The sequence below is a fragment of the Trematomus bernacchii genome, unplaced genomic scaffold, assembly GCF_902827165.1.
Source record: "Trematomus bernacchii unplaced genomic scaffold, fTreBer1.1, whole genome shotgun sequence".
NCBI lineage: Eukaryota > Metazoa > Chordata > Actinopteri > Perciformes > Nototheniidae > Trematomus > Trematomus bernacchii.
Genome location: NW_022987714.1, coordinates 6,617,373 through 6,637,253, shown reverse-complemented (window position 1 = coordinate 6,637,253; position 19,881 = coordinate 6,617,373). Strand labels below are relative to the sequence as shown.

The window sequence follows — 19,881 nt, the reverse complement described above, 5'->3', positions numbered from 1 at the left end:
CTCATTCCTGCAACAGTTGTAGTTGAGGAGAGTCGGCCTAATTAAGAAGAATGGACAGCTGGTTTGGCCTCCAAGAGCCAGCGAACTACTGAGTCAGCTAATTTAACATAGCAGCAGTGCAAACGTTTTATCAACCCACAAAGTACTATGTAAAGTGAGACTATCTCTCTGTTTCTCAATGTGGATCGGTCCATTAAAACAAAACAAAAGCCCTACCTTGACCGGATCTATAAGAACCTGCATGACTTAAACGTTAGACACTTACCTTTGCTAACTTTCTGATGTGCTGAGATTTTAAATCAGGGTTATACAAAACTGCAATGTTTAAAAACACAGACGACATGAGTGTCTGCAGTATGTGAAGTTCACATGATAAAATGGGCCACTCTAAACGTACATTTACACTGACCAATCAAACACACATTGCAAAACTGAAAGTCTTAACTGAGGCAGAGAGAGTGTGGATTGTGAAGTCTGATGGAAATGTATGAAAGAGAGATGAGGGTGAAGAGTCACCTCAGACTGTGGATGTCACATGTATGCACTTTGTATTCTCTATAAATAATGTATTATAATATCATTGACGGGCGAGACGACCATATTTATTGGACTATAAATAAAACCATATAAACAGAAAACTCTAAGAAGTGAAAAAATGAAAGTGTAATCCCATGACAACTTCAATGTGAGGATTTAACTTTTGTTCTCCCTCTTATTAAGGTTTTGTTTATTTGCTCTTTTTGTCTTTCTTTATAAGAAAACTACTTATATCAATTTATTTTGTTTGTCTAGTGTCTACCTTTATGGGGTCAGATTGGGAACTTCAGTAAGTTTTAGGATGGACATAGGAAGCTCTTTTTCTAAGTAATAACATTGGCATTCTTGTTATGTTTACAAAGCCAAAAACACTAACATTCGGATACTTGATCCTGTTTGGGTCCGTTCATGGTTTCAAGCAGGAAGATTTTTTTTTCAAGCAGGAAGAAATTAACAATCGCTCCTAATTTATTCCTAAAACACAATCCACCGTCCAGATGCACATAATTAGAGATCAGGTTTATTAGGAGTTATTAGTTCCCAGGCAGAAACAGAGTGAAGGTATCTCTGCTGCAGTCTGTTGAGACAGATAAGTCCTACATTTTGAAAGGCAATCATCTGTTCAAAGTCAGAGTTGCCCAGGAGCGGTGGACCTCCACTCTGCCTGCCAGACGGTGTGTTACATCACCTAAAATCGCTCTTTAGTCAGACATGTGGCCTCTAACAGCCATGCCGCTGTGCCTCTCTGCCCTCAGATAACTTCTACGGCACCCCGAAACCTCCAGCGGAGCCGTCCCCCGCAGCACCTCCTCTGAATGTAAGTGAGGCCCTGCTGCCCGGAGCCCGGCCCAGCGCCCAGGGCAAGAGGAAGAGGAACCAATCCGTCAGCAACATGGAGCAGCGAGCCAGCCTAGAGCCGCCTGAGGAGGAGGAGGAGGAGGAGAGCCCGGTTGTCAACGGCAACGGAGTGGCCATCACACCAGGTACTGTAGGATGGGCGAGAGAAACATCAATTTCCCCATTGAGATGTTTTTATACTGCATTTTACTTATGACTAAACTCAGATTTCCATCGTGGTCTGTTTCCCAAGTGTCGTGATGACATTTTAAAACATCATATTTAAAGGGGACCTATCATGCAAAATGCACTTTTGTACGTCTTTTATACATGAATATGTGTCCCCGGTGTTCCAGGGAACTCACCAAGTGTCAGAAAACACAACCCTCTCTATTTTCCTCCATACCCAAATCTCTAAAAAAGGGGCTGCAACGGATCTGATAAAAACTGATCCAGATTTGAACACTGTCCTGACGTCAGGACAGTGGCGCTACGGCTATTGGGCCAACTCCACCAATCAGGAGGAGACAGCCACGGCCATTGCCGTTCGAAAGCGCTGGAGACGCTGTAGTACATATGCCAGGCCTGTAGATGGTGCTGTTCTCACAGAATCAGCCCTTGCAAAAAAGAGCTAAAAAATGTCAAATTGAGCAAAATGAGGCATGGCTAAAATGCATGATCTGTTTGGTATTTTGAAAAAAAAAAAGTATAAATATGCCTTATATACTGTAGGTATGGTCCTACACTATATTATTCAAATATAGCATGATAGGTCCACTTTAAGTTAGGAAGAGGAGCCTTTTTTTGTTGTTATTTTGTCAAATTGAACCAGGTCAGGTGTCAAAGCCTTTCCTTTTTAATGTTCCTTATGGATAGGTCTTAACTTCTTTCGTCTAGTTTCATGTCTGAAGTTTATGCAGCACAGCGCATGTAGATGGCTACAAATCTGACTACAAACTGTTCCCTCACTGCTCGTTATGGACATTAACAGACTCTGTTAGCATGAGTGTGAACTGCACAGGTTCTCAATAACCTTAAATAACACAATGCACAAGGGCACCCTAATGTCTCCACTATTATCACTGTCCAGAGTCTCATTTTGGCTTCAGCTCTCGTTTTTCTGTCCTCTCATTCCTCTCTCTCCTGCTGTCTCTGCTCTCCCGCCATTGGCCTTTGTCCTTGTTTCTATTAATACCCCAACTGCCCCTCTCTCCTCCTCTCCTCTACCATCTTCTTCCTTTTGACCTCTCTTGCTTTTTCTTCGTCTCCCAGGTCCTGTCCCTTCTGCCCTCTCCTCTTCCTGCTCCTTCCCCCATCTGTCTTTGGTGTCTGTGTTGTTGTAGCATTTCATTTTTTTCTCCTACTGTCATTTGTTTTCCATTGTTACTGACTCTCACATTAGCACAGCACATCAGTTTTTTAGACTTGCTCTTAGGCCATTGCAAAAAATGCAAGAAATGTCTGTAATTTAATGCTGATACCACATTAAGACTAACATTAAGAATGAGAAGATGTTGATGTTCACAAGACAAAATATCTAATACCCTAATAAGGACTGTGACAGAGCATTGACTCACTTTAAACATATTTCTTCTGTGGGAATTATGTTTTTTTAATCTTTAATAAAAGTCCCAATTTCCATTTTTGTTGCTTCTCATCTGATGACTTAGATGCCACCAGCTTTTCTTGTCATTCAAAAAGCCTTTTTTGTGTTTCTGACTCAGTCTCTGTCCCCTAAAGTCTATGTCTTTCTCTGTTTCTCTATTTCTGACATCCCCATGTTGTTTTCTGCTCATGCTTATTGTCCTCAGACCAAATCTATCTCTCTCTCTCTCTCCTGGGGGTTCATAGCTCCGCACTGGCTTGGCTCTGACTCATCATGCATGGCGTGTGTTGTGTGCACCCAGCAGTGTATGTGAGAATAACTGTGTGTGTGTTTGTGTTCTCCACAGAGTCCAGTGAACATGAGGACAAGAGCACAGATGCCTCTGGGGAAGTTGCTGTTGAAACGTCCAGCCAGGCCCCAGCCTTTGTCGAGCCCCCCTCCGAAGGAGAGGAGGCCCCAAAATCTCCCTCTAAATCCCCCATCAAGATCCCAGACCCAGACGAGGAAGAGTTGGGTCCTCTTCCCGACAACTGGGAGATGGCCTACACCGAGAAGGGGGAGGTCTATTTCATCGAGTAAGAGGAAAAGCTCCTACCTAGTTATTACGTTTTGACATCTTTTAAAGACAAAGAGCTACGTTTGCTTTATTGCTTGTAGATGTCACAGGGGTTAAGTGTTTTGTATGATAATAAAAAAACATTACGCTTGTAAATAATAAAAAACACTTAAAAACAAATATAATGTAATGAACCTCACAAAGTGCAAGTACTTGGCTTGGTGTGTAAACTTTATAGCACTGGACTGTTGAATAATTGATGTAACTTAATGCTCAATCAGACATACTGGATAAACACACACACACACACACACACACACACACACACACACACACACACACACACACACATGCTCAGCCATACACACTTTTGCCCTCTCCTCTCCCCCTCACTAATTAGTGGTTGAAGGCTAATTAGTGGATTAATGGCCATTTAGTTTACCTTAGAAATCTTTCTATTTTCCTCAATCAATCAATGTTTATTTATATAGCCCAATATCACAAATGTTACATTTGTCTCAGTGGACTTCACAGTTTGTACAGAATAGCAGTATGACAATACGACACCCTCTGTCCTTGGCTTGGAGCCTCACATCGTACAAGGAAAGACTTCCAAAGAAACCCCACAGTTCAACGGGGAAAAATGGGAGAAACCTCAGGGAGAGCATCAGAGGAGGGATCCCTCTCCTAGGACGGACAGACGTGCAATAGATGCCGTGTGTAAATTGAAAAGATAATACATTTACAACATAGGTAGTCCAAATGTTTGGAAATGCATGTGTCTATAATAAGAAGATGAATCCACGAGGATATCAACAATCCTGTGGGAGCCATCAGGGAAGTAGTATGATGAGAGTCAGGCAGGACCGCAGAGACAGGTTCAGCCACGACTCGAAATCCAGGACTCAGGACCATAGCAACAGGATCAGCCATGACTCCGGCGTAGAAAGACACCAAAAATAAATTTGGGTGAAGCTGGGTTATTCGGAACATGAGAGTACACAGGTACAGACAGAGAGAAGGAAGAAGTAAGGTGTCCCCCGACCATCTAAGCCTACAGCAGCAAAACTAGGGGCTGAATCTAATCAGCCCTAACTATAAGCTTTATCAAAAAGGAAGGTCTTAAGCGGACTCTTAAAAAACGGATATTGTGTCTGCCGCCCGAACACAAACTGGAAGCTGATTCCACAAAAGTGGAGCTTGATAAGAAAAGGCTCTGGCTCCCATTGTACTTTTAGAGACTCTAGGAACAACCAACAACCCTGCATTCTTGGAACGCAATGCCCTAGTAGGACAGTAGGGTATAATGAGTTCTTTAAGGTAAGATGGCACCTGCCCATTAAGGGCTTTATAGGCGAGAAGAAGAATTTTAAATTCTATCCTGTGTTCTATAGGGAGCCAGTGTAATGCAGCCAGAACAGGAGTAATGTGGTCCCTTTTCCGAACTCTAGTTAGTACACGTGCTGCAGCATTTTGAATCAGCTGAAGCGACTTCACTGACTTCTTGGTACACCCTGATAATAAAGAGTTACAATAATCTAGCCCTGAAGTAACAAATGCATGGACTAGTTTCTCTGCATCGTTTTGAGGCAAGATATGCCTGATTTTTGCAATGTTACGTAGATGAAAGAAGGCGGTCCTTGAGATAGATTTTATGTGGGCGTTAAAGGATAAATCCTGATCAAATATCACACCAAGATTCCTTACAGTCTCACTGGAGGCCAAATTAATGCCATCTATAGTTAGTATATCTAACTAAGAAAATTTGTTTCGTAGATTCTTTGGGCCGAGTACAATAACTTCAGTTTTGGCCGAGTTTAACATAAAAAAATGTAAGGTCATCCACGTTAAAAACGTGGATGACCTTGAGGCAGTCTTCAATTTTATTTAGATGATTGGTTTCATCAGGCTTGATTGATAAATATAGTTGAGTATCATCCGCATAACAATGAAAATGTACAGAGTGATTCCTTATAATATTGCCTAACGGAAGCATATATAATGTGAACAAAATAGGTCCAAGCACTGAGCCCTGTGGCACTCCATGGCTAACTTTGGTTTGCATCTACACACACATACACACACACACTCGTGCAGTTCATACTAGTCATTAGTGTTAACTCAACTCTTTCTCTCCTGCTCACTGTCACCTTCTCTCTGACCTCTGTTTGCCCCTCTTCTCTCCTTATTGCCAGTCACAACACCAAAACTACATCATGGCTGGATCCTCGGCTCGCAAAGAAAGCAAAGCCTCCAGAAGAGTGCAGAGAAGACGGTGAGTCTGATTGTTGTTTTGTGAGTTTTAGTTTCTGTTCATCTGAGTCAAGCTTATCTTTCAGCATTTGTAGGAGTGCTTCGTCTCTGTATTTTCTGCTGTTTGTGTACGTTTGTTGTCTGCTCCTTATTCACTGCTGCAGCGTGTTTTCCCAACTCATGAAAAAGAGCTCAAGCATACTTTGTTGTGTTTGTTAGTCTGCAGCTGGTCTCCCACTTCTCTGCAAGTTTTTCAAAACAAGAAGAATACATTTGACAAATATATTAATATTTTTTAGATTTGTTGTTCAGAAGTGTTCATTAGCATAGATGCATCTTGCAAGATGTTTAGAGCGAAATGCAATCATTTCATCCATTATTCTTTTTTATGCTTCATAGCCAAATATCTTCGATAGTAGTTTATTGAAATGAGAGCCAGACATTACTGTAAAATATCAAGATAAATAAGCCAAACTTTCTTTTTAGACACAAGCTACAATTTATAAGCTGGGTGTAGCCGATTCGAACATCGCCTCTTCTTACTCTGATGAAACATTTTACCTGTCTAATTTGAGTCGTTACACCATATAGAAAAGCTCTTACTATAACATTCTGCCCCGAACCTCATCAGTCTGGAACAAAACTTTGTTATTTAGTTTTTAAAAGGTTAAGGATGACATTAGATTTGGATTAGTTCTCAACAAATCCCATAAACATTACAGTCCTTTTCTCCTGTCTGTGGAGGTGAAATGCAACTACTAATACTATTACTGTGGCGTTTAGTAAACTTTACTCAACAGAAGAACATAGTGTATTTGTTGCAGAAAATGTTCATTCAATAATAAAACACTAGTGCAACTTTTGAAGTTTGTGACCACTTTAAAAGACGTATGCCTACTTATGTCCTTTCAATCCGCAGTGGACTGATGAACCAAAGAGAGATTTTCTCTGATTGTTTAATTTAGGCCCAATCCCAAACCACGCCCTACACCCTACCCCTACACACTACCCCTCCGTTTGCGCGTTCGCGCGGAGGGTCCGCCACATTAAGTGCTGTTCCAAACCAACGAGTGTGGAGCGGTGTAGAGGGGGAGTGGGCTATCAAGCCCTCAAACAGCGAGTCTGCATCGGTGCTGACTGGAGACCGGTCTCTACCTGACCGGTCTCAACGCTGTGTGTGTCCGTCAGGAAACACGCTGTTTACAAGTAGTTCCTGCAAACATCCACTGATAAATTGCAATGTTAACAACCTCATGATAACCTCATATTTTTTTAACTTAGGATCGTATACCTGTGTTTAGTCTAGAAAAAGGTAAATGTGTGCATTTTATTATAAAGTTGTGTATATTTACAGACTGTTGCAAAAACTAAGAAGCTTATAAACATCAGGTTTAAAACTAAAAGAGCTTTACAAAAAAGTAACACAATGAAAGGTGTTTGAAGTTTTATTTGAGTTATTAATTTTTATATTTTGTCTAAGAGATGCTGATTTGAAACCGTTGTTACATACAGTTACGGCATTTCCTGTTTCTGCCGGAGAGAGGGGAGTTTGTCCCAAAGCTTGCCGCTGTATTTACTCCCTCCATCTGACAGGAGGGAGCCTCATTGAGCTGCGAGTGTGGCTACAGACGGAGTTCACTCCGCCACGGAGGGGTAGTGTGTAGGGGTAGGGTGTAGGGCGTGGTTTGGGATTGGGCCTCAATGTACAGGTCTACAAATATAAATGTGAAAGAACCAGTTTTATAAAACATATATTATTATTTTGAAGCCGTTCATCATGGCCCCTCAGATTTATCTGGTGGCTCTCTATCAGGGCCCCACTTGCTGTAGCGAGGCTTTAAAGCAGCGGGATCATGAATGTTCTTCCATTGTTTTCTAGTGCTCTTATGGCACAGAGGATGTCAGGCATAGGATACCCACACAGTACTTGTACTTGCATGTTGGATCAATTAATTATTCATTTTTCAAACAGTTTGAATCAGGGGATGAAAAAGGTCTGCAAAGATGAAAAAAAAAAAAGTTTTTAGACACTTAAAAAATAGAGAACATTCGGTTAAGTCCATGAAAGACAAGCACTTGTTTCAAACATGTAAATACATAGAGTTCCTGTGTTGATCAGATAAACAACAATAAGGTGGTCTTACATCCCTGCTGCTGTCCTATCCTTCGTTCAGCAAATAAGGTTGTGATGTGATTCACCAGAGCGAGATCTGAATCAATACATTCTCCCTCTCCTCCATCTCTTCAATTTTCTCCCTCTTCCATTCTCCTCCTGCACTCCTTCACCTCACGTCTTCCTCTTTCTCTCTCCCTTTCAATCTACCACCCCTCAATTTCCCTCCTCTCTCCCTTTTTCTCTCCCACCTTCGTTCTCCCTCTCTCCCTCTCTTCATCTGACCAGTAAAAGGCCGAGCTGTGACAGGAATTCTAATAACTCTCTGCACAAACTGGTTCTCTCTCACACACAAACTTGCACACACATACACACAATACCGTTGTCAATTCACCCTTTTCTAAATCATGGCCAACGTACTTCAGCTTCATCTTGGCAGAGCAAAGATCACTTTCACTAACGCCAGCCATGTTCAGACGCCAAGATGCTGTCAAGTGCAATCTGTGATCTCTTATTTTGAGTTTTAATGCAGCAGCTTGCTTTAAAAAATCCAATAGTTCTGAGATATAAGATCTAAAGAACCAATACAAAATTACGAATGACAACATGTGACAAACATTTATACCTCAAGGAAGGGTCTTGTAGTGAATTATGTTTATTAGAAGCGGATTCAAAAATATATTTATGTAAATTAAATAACAAGACATTATTTTTTCCCCCACTTCTGTCTAGACATATGGAGTAAACCATGTAAGATATTGTTGTGTTTGATTGTATTAGCATTATTGCAAATATGAATGTTTTTTTAACACAACCTGTAAGTTGTACTTCTGCTCTCTACAAACACAATTTGCCTTTTTTTCTTACATTTGCCTTGAAATGTAGATTTGTGCCTTGATAGAGGAATTAGCTTCGTCAAATATGTTTTTGAAAGGGACAAAATATTGATTTACGTCCCTTTTTTAAACGTTTTTGTCCATTTATCTGCAGTTTATTTAAGAGAAGCTGATGTGAGCTTGTTCTCTTACGCTCTGCCTTCTTCTGTCTTTGGGGAAGCAGTGGTTAAAGAAAGCTTAAGCAAACACCTCTGGTAGAGGATTTTGAATCAAAGGCTGTCAGCAGAGCGTTTGTAAGGGTCCTGGATGACACATCCCATCTTCTCGCAGCACCTTTGAATTGGTGTCTTCAAGAAACAGGTTTAGTGGCCAGGAAATATTATTTTTCAGTTTAAACAGCTCAGCAGGCACGTGGGTGACAGAAGGATATACAGTAGTTTAATCCAGCATGCCGCTGTACATTACTCACTAAGTTGGTATTTTCGTTGGTGTCCTGTAGCTCTTTCTCATGTGCTCCACTGCCTGTTTTCTGATGCATACTCTTTATGCGTGAAATGACAATTTAAAGGAAATGTTCAATTTTTGCCCACATTAATGGTCATGTAGTTTTTGAATGATAAAATATGCATGTAGGCAAAGAAGTCTTTCTGCAAGGAGAGTGGATAAACAACACATGTGGGGAGGAAACAGCAGGAAGGGGCGGCGCTGTTTCTAACTGCCCATCTGCCTGAAGGACTTCCCAGAGTCTCTCAGCCTCAGGCAGACGCAGACACACGTTCAGACATACTTTCAGCAGTGCTGTTTCTGAATCGTCCCTCTATTTATTCCCTTTCTGCCATTTCATGCATGTCTGGCATTTTGCTCCACTTTCATATCCTCATTGACTATTCTTTTTCCCCCTCGCTATTGGGGTGAATTTGAGGAGAACATCTCTATGTTGATGTGTTTCTGCCAATTTGCAACGTTTGTGTGTTGTGTCTATATGCTGAGCTTGACTCTCAAAGTTCAAAGGCCTGTCACCACCGATATGGGTTTGCTTGCAGTCTTTTTTTGTCAGGCAGGTCTTTTGTTACATAACACAAGCGCATATCTTCTCTCTCGCTCAGAAGAGGAAAGTACAGAGGGGTACAAGCTTCAAATCATGTGTTGGTTTCAATTCTGCCTTTGATATGCACTCCTAACCTCGGTTTCAAAGTCATCTCAGTGCTGTTGACGAAATATATGCCGCTTATGCTCATTTAGAGGCAGGAGTTCTCACTGATGCTGATTTCATGACGTCAAACCCTGTCTGAAACCCACAGAGAAGGACTTTTAGAGTTTAGAGAATTAGACTAAGAGAATTAGACTAGACAGATATGGTGAAAAGAAAAAGAAATGTGAGGAGTGATGAGGTAGGGTGGTGATGCTGAGCAGAGGGATGTTGTGAAGTGTTTCTTCTTGAAAAGAGCAAGACAAATACAAATGGAGATGAGGTGAGAGAGGTGTGAAAAATGAGGAGCGTTGCAGCACAGCATCCACTGTCAGACAGCGATGGACTTGTGCTAAAATGTTTCTCTGAGTTACATCACTGTTATCAGTCATGTCTGGGCCAGGGCCATTTCTCTGCCTGTATCATTCTCACCCCTTTTCTTTATTGTTCCTGTTCTCTTTACCTCTTTTTTCTGTATTGATCATTTTTTGTTATTTACTATGTCCGCTTTCTTCATTTAGACTCAAAGCTGACAGTGTTCATTTGCGAGTGCAAACCCATAACAACACAGAGCGGCAGTTATATCATTTGAGCTGCAACAATAAATACATTTATTGATTCGTCAAAAAACACAAGGTTGTTTAGTCATGTGTCTTTTCCTCCAGCACCATCATATCATCAACATATTAATTGTGGCTTATAGACAAATACTCTCAAAACAAATGACATTGCTGTACATTGTGTTAATGGTTATTAGCAAATATTAATGTATAATCATATGATGGTGAACATAATGAAAACATAAACATAGCTAAACATAGACCGATTGTCCTTGTGAACATATAAGTGCCAATCATGTTTTCCAGCGTTTTTCAGTGCTTCATTAGTTTTCTATGATACTGTAATTGAATAAAACTATTTTATTCATAGTTAATACTGAATAGCTGCTGTATGTTTCCCCGGTGTGGGATCAATAGGGCTTTTATATATTGTACTGTATGTAGGGTTTAGACCAGGGGTGGGGAACCTTTTTCCTCTCAAGGGCCATTTCAATTTTTACAACATCCTCCGAGGGCCGTACAAATTATTGACCTCTGCTTAAAAATACTAAAATCACAGCCCATTCATTTCGCCTTTCTTTCCTGCTGTGCAAAGAAAAAGCAACCTCTTAATCCAGATATCTTACCATGACTCGCGCATGTACGTGCACGGTGTGGCATGACCACCAAAACAGAAAGATATGGACACAAGATGTGTGCAAATGTATTTAGTTTCCTATCCATGTGAACATGATTTAAGTGGGGGGGGGGACCTAACCTCCTCTAGGGGGGTCTGGGGGGCATGCTCCCCCGGGAAGATTTTCTTTTAAATGTTGAAGTTAAAAGCATCAATCTGGTGCACTTTGAGAGCAACATTAAGAGATCTATAGATACATCTCTCAACATCCATATGAAACAGAACTGTAAGCAGATTTAGTGGAGTGGCGTTCTGGTGCTCTCCGTCAGCACTGCACCCCTGTCGGACGAGACATATACCACGTGATGACACGTTAGGCTCGTGTTGTGTTCAAGGACCCTGACCTTGGCCAGGAAAAACAGGCACTCGCTTGTTTAATTTTTTTGCGGTCTAGATGTCTTTAATTTTTTTCTTTTTTGCGTGTGTTTATAAATTACCTCGAGGGCCGTACCAAATGGTCTCGCGGGCCGTATACGGCCCGGGGGCCGGAGGTTCCCCACCCCTGGTTTAGACGGTTGGTCCAACATTATGTCAACTTGGGCTTTGGGAAATTGTGATAGAAAATATTATTTAACAATTAATGGAGACAAAAGTTGGCAAATGAATTCATATTGAAATTAAATAATCATTAGTTGCAGCCCTTCTGTACTTAAATATGAGTTCCGCTATTTCTTATCAAAAGTTTGGAGGGTTTTTGAGGTGGTTAGTATTTTTGTGCGAGTCAGATGAGTTCATTGTGTGTGTTCCTGGCTGCCTGTTGGTCAGGGCGGCTTTGTGTGAGAGGGAAGATGAGTCATCTAATGCAGAGGAATCACAATTAGACTTCATGTCAGGAGAGACAACGATACACACACACACAAACAAGCACCCAAACACACAAGCAAGCCCCTCTGTGCTCAAACTATATCCCTAGACACATGAGGAGGTGATGTTGTGTCAAAACTAGATGACAGCTACACTCATATACAAATGCAAACACAATTCAGCCAACTGATAGACACACACACACACACACACACACACACACACACACACACACCCTGAAAATATAGACTCATGAATGCATAAAACACACACACACACACTCACACACACACACACACACACACACACACACACACACACCCTGAAAATATAGACTCATGAATGCATAAAACACACACACACACACACTCACACACACACACACACACACACACACACACACACACACACACACACACACACCCTCTCTCTCGGTATTTCAGCAGCAGGAAATAGAGACAAGACAGAGCCCTCAGCTCAGGCGAGAAAAAAAAAACTTCCACTGGTGGTTTCCATGGAAACTGTCTCCCTTTCACTTTAGGGGGAGGGCAAGCGACTAGTGGATGAGTTAGGCCGACATTTACGGTGGCTTGTGGACGAGGTGGGAGGGAATTTAAGGTGGTTTGAAGTGTGACTCCATCCGACTTTTACACCTCGAGGATGAGAAAGGTCGTTTAAGGTAATGGCAGAGAAGTGCAGACGGTAACATACCATCGATAATTACGTGAGTGCACCCTTTCACCTTGGGCTGCACAGTCAGCATGCTCGGCAGCTAGAATACACAAACACGAACACACACACACACACATACACACACACACACACACACACACACACACACACACACACACACACATAGATTATTGGTATCAAGATCACAAATCTGTTCTTAATTGCATTACAGCGTGAGAGGAGGATGTCACAGTATCGGTGCCATATAGACCGAATAATTGTAAAAATAATAGAGCTCAGGATTTTTATATGTGTGTGTATCTGTGTGTGTTCAGTGAATCTCAAAAGGGTTTGGGTATTGTTTAAACGTTGTCTCTACTTTTGCTCATAAAATTCCCTCGTTCGGTAGAGATATTACAAAAGAATATAATTGTAATACCTTTTTTTGGGGAGTAATAAACCTCACCATTTGATGCAAACACTTTCTTGTCACTGGGATGGATTATTGACTTCTGCATGCTGAAGGTTTGAAACGGAAGCATCACAACTAAACTCCCATTATCTCCTCACCCCTCATACCACCACCACACACCTTCCAATAAAAATATAACGCTTAACACCGACTTAAACACAACCTTTTTCTCATCTACCACTAAGGTTGATGGCTCTGTCTTTGTGTATACTGTGTGTGTGTGTGTGTGTGTGTGTGTGTGTGTGTGTGTGTGTGTGTGTGTGTGTGTGTGTGTGTGTGTGTGTGTGTGTGTGTGTGTGTGTGTGTGTGTGTGTGTGTGTGTGTGTGTGTGTGTGTGTGTGTGTGTGTGTGTGTGTGTGTGTGTGTGTGTGTGTGTGTGTGTGTGTGTGTGTGTGTGTGTGTGTGTGTGTGTGTGTGTGTGTGTGTGTGTGTGTGTGTGTGTGTGTGTGTGTGTGTGTGTGTGTGTGTGTGTGTGTGTGTGTGTGGCTGGGTGTGGGTGTGTGAATAATTAAGTTCCCTGTTGTTAGTGTATTTATTGTCTCTGTCAATCTGTATGACACTGGTATTCATATGCTTTCATCATGTTTGCTTTATTTCCCTGTGGAAAACAGCCTTCTATGGACATAGTTATGAATTTCATGAATTAGACTCTGACATGAGAATGAATTAATATGAGGGAGGAAACCTTTCAAGAGCGCTTGCTGATGAATGCTAATCAGAAGCGCAGTATTTCAAGAATGTGTCAAGGAGGGGAACTGTTACTGTGGGTGTATATGTTTGTATGTTAGCTGAGCCTTATAGTGTGAGGTCAATCCTCTTGAATGATAAAGAAAAAATAGAATTTTGCACATCTTGCAGGTTCTTATTATAGTGACCTGTATATAGTGTTTAAGTGTCAGTGGAAAGTAGGAAGGATAGGGCATATGCAACAGGAATTGGATCAGTGCCTTGACCCAGGTCTTTTATGATGGAGAGAGGATAAATACATCTGCAAAGGGATGGATGAATGTTTGAAGGGAACAGAGAACCAGAGGATGACAATGAACACAACAGCTATAGAAGTTTCTAAGGTTGAAACGAGTGGGTGTGTGAAAGAAAAACAAGAGACAAACAACACAAAGTAGTAAGGTGAAGGTATTGGGCCTTGAAGGATTTGTGCACCGAACAAAAGGAAAGGACTGAACGAAACAGGGTGGGATGAGATGTGTCAGAGGATTTAAATGCTCTCTGCCCGCCCTGCTCTGTATTGATATCTGTGTTGTGAGTTGTGTCACCATGACGAAGCCACCACTGCAGATCGAACTGCTGTCTGTCTATTAAGGGAGCACTTTGGGAGGGTCCCGCTGTGAGCCCTGAGATTCATGTTGTCTCCCCTCAGTGGTTCAATTTAGTGTCTGCCTTCCTTCTCCTGCTCTCAGCATAAACCGACTTAATTTCCCTCGTCTGTTTTCTCCTTCCTCTCAGAGCTGCCCTATGGCTGGGAGAAGATAGATGACCCCATCTACGGCAGCTACTATGTAGAGTAAGTCTCCCTCAGACTTGGGTTAAATCTGCTGCTCTGTAGTAAAACAGAAAGTGAATTTTCTACAGTTTACAACGCATCGTTATGAATTATAAATGACTAAATTCTCATTTCGTTTTTATGTCTCACTGCTTATTTAACGTCTACAGTGAAAGGCTCATCTGTGTTGGCTATAAAGGGAATTCTGCTGATAAAACCGGCTCACATGGTCAAAATATATGAATGTGTTGCATTCAAAACATACTGTATTGGTACCTAACTGCTGTTGAAGTTGGAAATACATTACATTTTGTTGTAGCCCAAATCAACTTCGCTGTAATTTGAAGCTGAACAGTAAAAGTGGAAGACAGTTTTGGGATCCTTTAACTTGTGAAATATATCTTACAACATTTGGTTGTAGGTATAAATTACTTTAGGGATTACATTTGACATGCAAGAGACAGAAAAATATCTAAAGATTTGATATATTGGTATGTTTCAAACTAGCCAACAGTTGTAGTTAAACAGAATGTATTTAAGTTGAGATCAATACAAGTGTATGTTGACCAGATAGATTACACATGGCAGAGCAACTCCACACACTCTTCAACGTTTAGAAGTTGAGAGATTTCAAATGAGTGTATTAAATAGCTGGACTATATTCTCAGTGGGACCAACAAGATTAGCCACCCTTTTTTCATAATAAATATTGATCAATAAAGTTTAAATCTTATGTTTAAATATCTCCCTTATTAAACACAATGAAAATAAATAAAATGTTGAGTTACCACTTCTTTAGTGCATTTGACTGAAAATATCTTTTCACTTTGGGTATAAGAATTGATATCTTAAAGATTGAAATATGAAATCTTCCATTGTTTTGAATGGTGCATTGTATTTTCAGCCATATCAATCGAAGGACTCAGTTTGAGAACCCGGTCCTGGAAGCCAAGAGACGCCTGGAGCAGGAGAGGCAGATGCAGAGCCAGGGGCTGTCCGCTCTGCCACTGCCCACGATATACAGAGGTACACATGGAAAACCACACTATGTGCAGTTCTTAAATCCAAACATGCTGACATGCTCAGAGTTTCACACATTTCAAAATACAAGAACTTCAGAGAAGACATGTGGGCGTGATCTTTAGGCCATTAAGGTCCCTCGACACCTGTGTGCTGATTGATTAATTAAATGTTAATAATTCTATTTGAAATGGTTGTAAGATCATTGAGAGATGGGCTAGGAAAACGATGACAAAATGTACAAAGAACGAATAGTTTCATGAGTTTTTAAAGATGCACAATGTACAGAGTCGAATAGAGATGGCTGGCAGTGCGGGGGACAGGGAACACGCTCGCCCTGAGGCCCCTACTGGGCTCATCTGAATATGAGCACGTATTAGACCATTATGTACTGCTTCATCTGAGTGCAGACTCCACTCATCTTGAATGAGTCAGCTTATCAAGAATTAAGGCAATAGTGTCTCTGTTGCTGCATTAGTGTTCAGAAAGAATGCACAATAGGTTCATTCTGAAAATGAAAAGAAAACTAAGATAATGTGACAAACCAAATGTACATGATATCTAAAGTTTAAAATCCTTCTGTCCCTTCAGAGAAGCCTCTGTTTACGAGGGACCCGACCCAGCTGAAGGGGAACTTCCTGTCCACAGCCCTGCAGAAGAGCAACATGGGGTTTGGCTTCACGATCATCGGAGGAGACGAGCCCGACGAGTTCCTGCAGGTGAAGAGCGTAATACCAGATGGACCCGCGGCTCAAGACGGAAAGATGGACACAGGTAATAATGTGTACCAACGCAGGATTTAAACAACTGGTTGAGACATAAATTCAGGTTTAAAGAAATGTATGCTGTTCCTGCTGATCTTGTAATACTGTTTTTGTAGAAAGGCTTGAGCACAACCTCATTGCTCTGACACCTCAAAAACACCACCTTTCATTTCCTGCCAAAGCAGATCTTGCTTGGGGCAGAGGTATCGCTCTTCAATCGGAAGGTTGTTGGTTCGATCCCCAGCCCCTGCAGTCAATATGTTAATGTGACCTGGGTCAAAATACTTAACCCCAAATTGCTCCCGAAGGCATGGCCAACAGTGTGTGTTTGTGTGTGAATGTTACTCTGATTGGGGTTGAATGAGTGTACGCAGACTTTTTGTATTTTAAAAGAGCTTTGAGGGGATGCAAAAGCTAGAAAAGCTCTATATAAATGCAGTCCAATAACAATGTAATTGCAGCGTTTTAACTGCAATTAAATTGTTTTAGTGCAGAGTTAAAAACAGTTCCCCTCCTGACTCCGACTTTTACCTCTTAGCCCTTAAATCACATCCACATTGTCTTGTGTTTATATTTAGATGTTGTCCTCAGTGATTTAAAGAGTGCTTCATATTCTCTTGATAGACGGTTAATTTTGTCAGCAGATGTGTAGATTTAACGTTAATCTCTCTCTCCCATTAAAAAGCTATTAAGGCTTGATATCAAGTAAGTTATGCTTGATTGACAAAGAAAGCAGTAATAAAACATCGGATGATGTTTTGTGGTCTTTGTTTTTTAAAACAAAATAAATATTTTAATATTTATTTCATATATTTTTTTATTCAGCTAAAGCCAATTGATGACATTTGTATAAGTTGTATGATGAATAGATGGTACCTGTTATGTGAATACAATTGCAGTTATACTTGAAATATTAAAGCACATCTTAGAATTGAATATCATTGGTAGAAGTTTCCTGTCCCCATAAATATAATGTTGTCCTCAAAGGGTACATCATTGGCCTCTGATGGTGCATTTGAGGTGCCCTATATTTGAGCCGGTAGCACAGTGTGTCCCAGACAAGGACTTCAGTTTTCTTTAAGCACACCCTCTGTGCTCTGTACAGGGCATCATTACTATGTGCTTTGAATGGAAATGAGAGGAGCTGATTCGATTGGCTATAACTGACATCAGCCCACACAACACCTACTTCAGCAGGGGATGTATTCCTGCTTTGTCAATGAAGCTGCACATGTGATATTACTACACTAGCCTCAGTGGTCATGCTGTTCTCAAAGATCAGTCGAACATGGGAACACTAGTGATTGTCCCATACTTGTGTTTCTTCTTTGTTTCATAAAAACAAGAAACTGCAACATCCACACAAGCTGTAAATCATTTCCCCATGGCTTAATAAACAGTTACAGAGACACTGCTACATGTCTATGTGGAAGGTTAACCAGCAGTGTGTATGATATTTGCAATATTCTTTAGTAGACAGTAAACCAAACATTTACTCTGTGTTGTTTTGAATGGAAGCATCATTTTCATTTGGTTAACAAAACAATCTTTTTTACGATGACAAACACGATGCAATAACGATGAGGAACCAATTGAATCTAACACTTACTGCGACACTATCGACATGCAGTATATTTGATGGAAAAGATAACACTAAAATATATATTTTTAAATAAAGACTTTCTTAAAGTCTTTTCTTATTTTCTTTCACTAAAAGAAAAATCCATATCAGGAAGGGTGTTACTTCAGAGAGTAACTAAAGTCAATCCAGGGCCTTGGAGAATGATACACAGGGGTATTTCTTTTTTTTGTGTGGACATTTTGAATATAATCTGATGACTAACAAAGAAGAAATGATCAACAGTTAAGTTGCTCTAATTGTTCCACTTAAATGCAGACTAAAATGCCCAACAATAAACAAGATGAGGTTAACTAAATATGATACAAACACAGAACGACAAAAGACTTACTGAAAAGATTCGCTGACTAATTTAACACCACCCCAAAATATTGATGTTTAAGCATTAACAGAAACAAGCCTTAGTTTGGACATCATCCTAAAGAGCTGATGTCAGTAAATGTCGGAGTGGGATGCAGTCATACGCTCAGAGGAGGCAGTGCTGTGTGCTCGGCTCTGAACCTGAGAGCTGGCCTCACGCCTGCCCTGCTGGTGTCTAAACTGCTCATTTAGAGATCGTTTCAGAGCCGGGAATCCTCCGCCCTGCTCTCAGCTCCTGCTCTCTGCTTTTGATGTCTCTCCCTCTGCCTATCAGTTTCTCCTTTATCTGGAATCCATCTCTTTCTATTTTATCTCCATCTCTCTCTTTGTCTCTCTGGCTTACCCTTTGTTATGCTCCCTTATCTAACCATGTTATCTGACACTTCTCCTCTGCTCTCAGCCTCAGTATATTTTCATCTTCTTTCTCTTTCAACCTCTCTAGTTTTTCTCTCCTCATCCCTCTATACTGGTCTGTCAGCCCTTTCCTCTCTCTCTCTCTACTTGCTCCTCTCCACTCTGTGACATTGCCAGAGCTGCTCACACACATCTGTGCGCACACACACACATTCACACTCATGCATGCACACAGTCACAGAGTCACTCCCTGGCAGAGATTAGCTGGCCTATTTGAGCTGTGTGGCATTGCTCTTAGGGATTGTGTATGATTGTGACATGCATGGTGTGTGTTTGTGTGTGTGCATGTGTGACAGAGACTGCTCCCAGAAGTGTGAAATAGAGGATTTGAGGCAGTAGCATTTGTCATGGGGCTGTGACTTTTAAGCCGAAATCCATAACTTTCCGCACATTCAAACTACAGCAGAGATGACAGAATATCTAATGTCGCATTTGTGAAATTGTTTCACAGGAAAATGTCATCGACTCAGCTGGTAAGGTGAACATGAACATAAAATGTAGTGAAGTGAGGAAATTAGATAGAAAAAGCACTGTGTGACCTGACAAAGAAAACTATGCACACAAGATCATAAACAATTGTACAATTTTACATGTTGGTCACCATCCCTAACAGGGAGCTGCAACATATAAATACTTTTTACAGGGGTTGCTTATAGGGGTGTAGTATATCTTTGATTAACTGAGGGGCCTTACCACCTACATTTTTAGAAGTTAACAATAACATTTAAAATCATTATGAAATGATCCCTCCAGAATTAGAGGGTCAGGAGGATCTGATTTTTGAAAGAGGCCAGAAACAACACCCAAACTTTGTGAATATGACTTAAAGTAATGTTTAAGGTTAAAGGGGTAATATGCATGTGCCAAGACTCAAAGCTGTATGTACTTGCGACCCTGTGTGCATTCATTATATTATTTAAGATTTTCGTGATACCAGTCTCAATTCTGCAAATGGCAGTGTGTCATATTCACAAAGACACATACTTGTAAATTGACTGCAGTGGGGGTGACCTGATACTATATTTGCTCTGTGACACTTTAGAGGGACAGAGTGTTTCTTCTGTGTTGTAAC

General features: G+C 40.9%; 1 protein-coding gene across 3 annotated transcripts in view; it reads left to right on the top strand.

Moving 5' to 3' along the window:
- LOC117491544 (membrane-associated guanylate kinase, WW and PDZ domain-containing protein 2-like) overlaps positions 1-19,881 on the top strand; it is a 79,078-nt gene that overhangs the window by 38,063 nt on the left and 21,134 nt on the right. For all 3 annotated transcript variants that reach the window (XM_034141590.1, XM_034141589.1, XM_034141591.1), the window contains exons 4-9: positions 1,293-1,520; positions 3,327-3,555; positions 5,732-5,811; positions 14,576-14,633; positions 15,517-15,638; positions 16,224-16,406. In XM_034141590.1, coding sequence (XP_033997481.1) covers positions 1,293-1,520; positions 3,327-3,555; positions 5,732-5,811; positions 14,576-14,633; positions 15,517-15,638; positions 16,224-16,406 — 900 coding nt within the window. The remainder of the gene's footprint in view (positions 1-1,292; positions 1,521-3,326; positions 3,556-5,731; positions 5,812-14,575; positions 14,634-15,516; positions 15,639-16,223; positions 16,407-19,881) is intronic.